Source organism: Penaeus vannamei, chromosome 38, assembly GCF_042767895.1.
Source record: "Penaeus vannamei isolate JL-2024 chromosome 38, ASM4276789v1, whole genome shotgun sequence".
NCBI classification, from domain to species: domain Eukaryota; kingdom Metazoa; phylum Arthropoda; class Malacostraca; order Decapoda; family Penaeidae; genus Penaeus; species Penaeus vannamei.
The window spans coordinates 25,738,064-25,743,063 of NC_091586.1; the positions used below are offsets into that span (position 1 = coordinate 25,738,064).

Below are 5,000 nucleotides of genomic sequence, written 5' to 3' on the forward strand. Positions count from 1 at the left end.
ACACACGCACACACGCACGCACACACACACACACAGACACACATACACACACACACACACACATAGACACACACACACACACACACACACACACACAAATATATATATATATATATATATATATATATATATATATATATATATATATATATATACATGTATGTATGTCTCTGTATGTGCTGGGATGCGTTCGTCCATGTGTGTATAGACAAACACACACAGCGTAACAACAACACCATAATGATAACAGATAACAGACAACCAAAATGAATAACCTCCAATATCATATTTTTTCCCCAAAAATAGAAAGACGAAATACGAGACAAAGAAAAAAGCAGAAAGCGAGAAAAGCAAAATAACCAAAACGTCAAATTGATTCTCAAAATATCTAGTCATGAAATACCAAAATAGAACGGTCGGGATTATGGCGAAAGGATGTGACGTTTCGCAATAACAGCGTAATGCCCGACCGGAGCTAAGTGAAAAGTGAACGATGTGAATTGCGAAAGACAATCAACGCAAAATGTAAAGAGAGGAAACAAAAGGAAAGTGAAGTGAAATAACTAAATAAAAGTTTAAAAGATGAATAAATACAAGAAGAAAGATAATTAGGAATAAAAATATCCATCGGAGACCAAAAAATAACAAAACATAACAAAACAAAAAACAAATAAATCACAGAGAAGATCAAAAACAAAAGAATAAAATAACAAAAACAACAACAATAATAAAAATCGACGAAATAAAGTGAACTCCGATTTTCAAAAAAAAAAAAAAAAGTCCACAAAGACCAAACAATAACAACAACAAACAAACAAACAAAAACCTACATGTGCAACATACCCAGCGCAGACAAACTCATCATGTGGTTCCATCGGGGAATTTACCATGTCAACCCCAAGGTAATTTGTTTATTTGTTTGTTTTAATTATTCATTTGTTTACAAAATACCGGCCTTCTCTTTTCTTTAAATTAGAGTTGCATTGTGTTCTTTAATTTCGCTGTTTATTTGCAGTAGTGATGATAGTGATGTTGATGATGATAGTATAATGATAATAATAGTAAGATGTGATGATGGATATTAGAAATTATTATGATAATAATGATTTAAGAGTTACGATGGTTTTATACAGTCATCAATAATGATAACGATAACAATATTATTATCATTACCACTGTCATCCTCATCCTCATTAGTAGTTGCAGTAGAAGTATTATTTTGTTATTGTTAATAATATTCTTTTCAATTCCTCCTAACTCATTATTCTGTGTATTTATCTATTTCTGTCTTTTTTTGTATTTGTTCTTGTTTGTCTGGTTATATTTTTGCTTTTTTAAAATATTTTTTCGTATTTTTTCTGTGTTTCTTCAATCACATTCATCTCTATAAATCTATTATCATTATTTTTTTATTTGCTACATTGCACATATCTTTATCATATTAATCACTTATGGTAATTATCAACTATCTTTGCTCATACTTACATGTAAACCATTAAATGTTTACACTCCATATTTAAATTCAGCCAGTTTACATCCGAAGTTCTGCTCTCCATGTAAATATAGCTTTGTTTACATGTGCACATAGAGTTTTGTTTACATCCGCGAATCCACGTGTGTGTGTTTCGTCATTTGTTTACATTCGACTCTTGTGACGTTTGCAGTCGTCAACGGAGAAGTACGATTTTTATATTGCAACAGAGAGAGAGAGAGAGAGAGACAGAGAGAGAGAGAGAGAGAGAGAGAGAGAGAGAGAGAGAGAGAGAGAGAGAGAGAGAATGAGAGAGAGAGAGAATGAGGGAGAGAGAGAATGAGGGAGAGAGAGTGAGAGAGAGAGAGAGAGAGAGAGAGGGAGAGAGAGAGAGAGAGAGAGAGAGAGAGAGAGAGAGAGAGAGAGAGAGAGAGAAAGAGAGATAGAAAGAGAAAGCGAGATAGAAAGAGAAAGAGAGATAGAAAGAGAAAGAGAGATAGAAAGAGAAAGAGAGAGAAAGAGATAAAGATAGAACGCAATATGAACTTCCAGGTTTATTGTTTGAACGTTTTATAAAAGTCCTTTCCCTTTTTCATTGCTATGTCGCTTGTTTTATTTGTTTGTTAATTTTGCCGAATCATATCGTACTCTTTCTCCTAATTCCTCATTGGTAAGTCGGAAATTAATTTAATCAATTTTCTAAAGATTATAAAGTCGGTTTTTAGTGTTATTGATAAATTATTATCGTAATATTTATCGTTATGGATATTACCACAAGGTTATTTGTAAAAGAAGTAGACAGAAAAGGAGAAGAAGAAGAAGAAAAAGAAGAAAAAAAGGAGAAAAAGAAGAAGAAGAAGCAAATGTAGAAGAAAAAGAAGTAGACGAAGAAGGAGGAAATGAAGAAAGAAAACGAGAAAGAAGTAGAAAGAAAAGGAGGAGGAGAAGAAGAAGAAGAAGGAAAAGAAGAATTAGAAGAAGAAAAAAAAAATAGAAGAAAAAGAAGAATTAGAAGAAGAAAAACAAACAAACAAACAAAAACAGACAAACTCACATACAAAATAGCAAGTATACCACACAATCTTTTTGAGCAAAAGCAAAAACACTTCCTTTTTTCTTCCTATTCCTCTCTCTCTCTCTCTCTCTCTCTCTCTCTCTCTCTCTCTCTCTCTCTCTCTCTCTCTCTCTCTCTCTCTCTCTCTCTCTCTCTCTCTCTCTCTCTCTCCAACCCAAAGCAAACAGAACGAAACATAAGAGGGGGACACACAGGGACCTCGCAAGCACAAGGAAAGCAATTAGCACCGTGCTTGAAAGGAGAGAAGGAGAGAAAGCCCAGATCAAAACCAGAGAGCTTTTGAAGGCAGAAACAGGCAGGCATTCTATACACAAGAAATTAGATGTTGCCAATGCTTTCCAAATCTGTATTTCAGAAATGTAGCAAAGTATGTCTTGTATACATGTATGTATGTGCGTATGTATGTATGTATGTATGTGTATATATACATACATACACACACACACACACACACACACACACACACACACACACACACACACACACACACACACACACACACACACACACACACACACACATATATATATATATATATATATATATATATATATATATATATATATATATATATATATATATATATATATAAAGTACGCCAGACAAGAAGGATTTTTGGGTGGAAGTGTCTTATGAAAAAAGCTCCCCTCCCCCCCCCCCCAAAAAAAAAATAATGAAAATAGAAATAAAAATAAATAAATAAATAAATAAAAATCTAAAAGAAAGAGAGAGAGAAAAATAGATAGAGAGATAAAGAGATAGATAGAGGAATTAGAAAGAGAAAGAGAAAAGAGAGAGAGAGAGAGAGAGAGAGAGAGAGAGAGAGAGATAGAGATAGAAAGAGAGAGAGAGAGAAGGAGAGGAAAGAGAGAGAGAGAGAGAGAGATAGAAAGAGAGAGAGAGAGAAGGAGAGGAAATAGAGGAAGAAGGAGACAGACAACCAGCCAACCAGACAGACAAACAGACAGACAAATCTGACCTTTACATACCATATTCACTCGCACACACGCAATACCACACAAAACCTTATAAGGGCAAAACTAGGCCTATGGATTAAATGAATTGCAATTAGTTTCCAAAAAGTTATGATTATGAAAACAACAATGCTTGCTTTATAACATCAAACATATATGGCTTTCATTTATTATAGGAACAAGGTTTCGAGTAATTAATGATATCAAACTCAATTTCAATTCGCCTTTTTCAATTCTATTATTATCATTATTGTTATTATCATCACCATCATTGTTATTAGCATTATCATTATTATTATCGTTATCATCGTTAACATTATTAAAATTATTATAATTATTATCATTATCATTTTCATTGTTATTATTATCAATATCGCTACTATTATCATGATTATTGCTATTATCTTTTTATCATTATTATCATTATTATAATTATCCTTATTATCATTATCATTATTATCAATATTACTATCATCATACTAATAATGATGATATTAATAAGAATAATAACAATGATAATGATAATGATAATAGTAGTAATAATAATAATAGTAGTAGTAGTAATAATAATAATAATAATAATAATAATAACAATAATAATAATAATAATAATAATAATAATAATAATAATAATAATAATGATAATAATAATAATAATAAATAATAATGATAATGATTATTATTATTATTGTTATCATTATAATTATTATTATCATTATTGTTATTATTATTATTATTATTATTATTATTATTATTATTATTATTATTATTATTATCACTATTATCGTCATCATCATCAATCATCATCATTATCATCATAATCGTTATTTAACATGAGTACAAGTCCCGGTTTACAACAGACAAGAAATGGAAAATACATTAAAATGATCATAATAGTAGTAGTATAAATGATAATGTTAATAAACATGATAATAATCATAATGATAATATTAATAGTAATGATAATACTATAATGAAAATAACAATAATCATAACGATAATATTAATGGTAATGATAATACTATGATAATAATGATACTAATAATAAAGATAACAACAACAATAATGATAATAATAATAATAATGATAATAATGATTATAATGATAAAAGCAGTAATAATAACAACAATAAAAATGATAATAATAATGATAATAATGATAGTAAGACTAATAAGAAAGTATTTTGTTAATGTTCTGATCTCGCGGATTCATGCGGATTCACGAATGGACAACCATTCGTGAATCCGCATGAATCCGCCGCATTTCACATCCCGTTCGGCTAAGCAAAACAAACTGCAGTATAATCTGGTTCTCTTATTGTTGTTGTTGTTCTTCTTCTGGTTAAAGTTGTTGTTATCAGTGTTATTGCTATTAATATCATTATTATTGTTGTTTTTATTATTGTCATAACTATTATTGTTATTAATATCATTATTATTGTTGTTTTTATTATTATTACTATTAACTATTAACTATTAAT

The 5,000-nt window shown here is 29.9% G+C and overlaps 1 protein-coding gene across 1 annotated transcript in view; it reads left to right on the forward strand.

Annotated features, from left to right (window-relative positions):
- Positions 1-5,000, forward strand: part of LOC138859729 (uncharacterized) — a gene marked incomplete at its 3' end in the record, with an annotated part of 125,003 nt that overhangs the window by 25,947 nt on the left and 94,056 nt on the right. Inside the window, 1 exon segment of the mRNA XM_070115684.1 lies at positions 307-902. Within this exon segment, the coding sequence (XP_069971785.1) occupies positions 831-902 (72 nt within the window).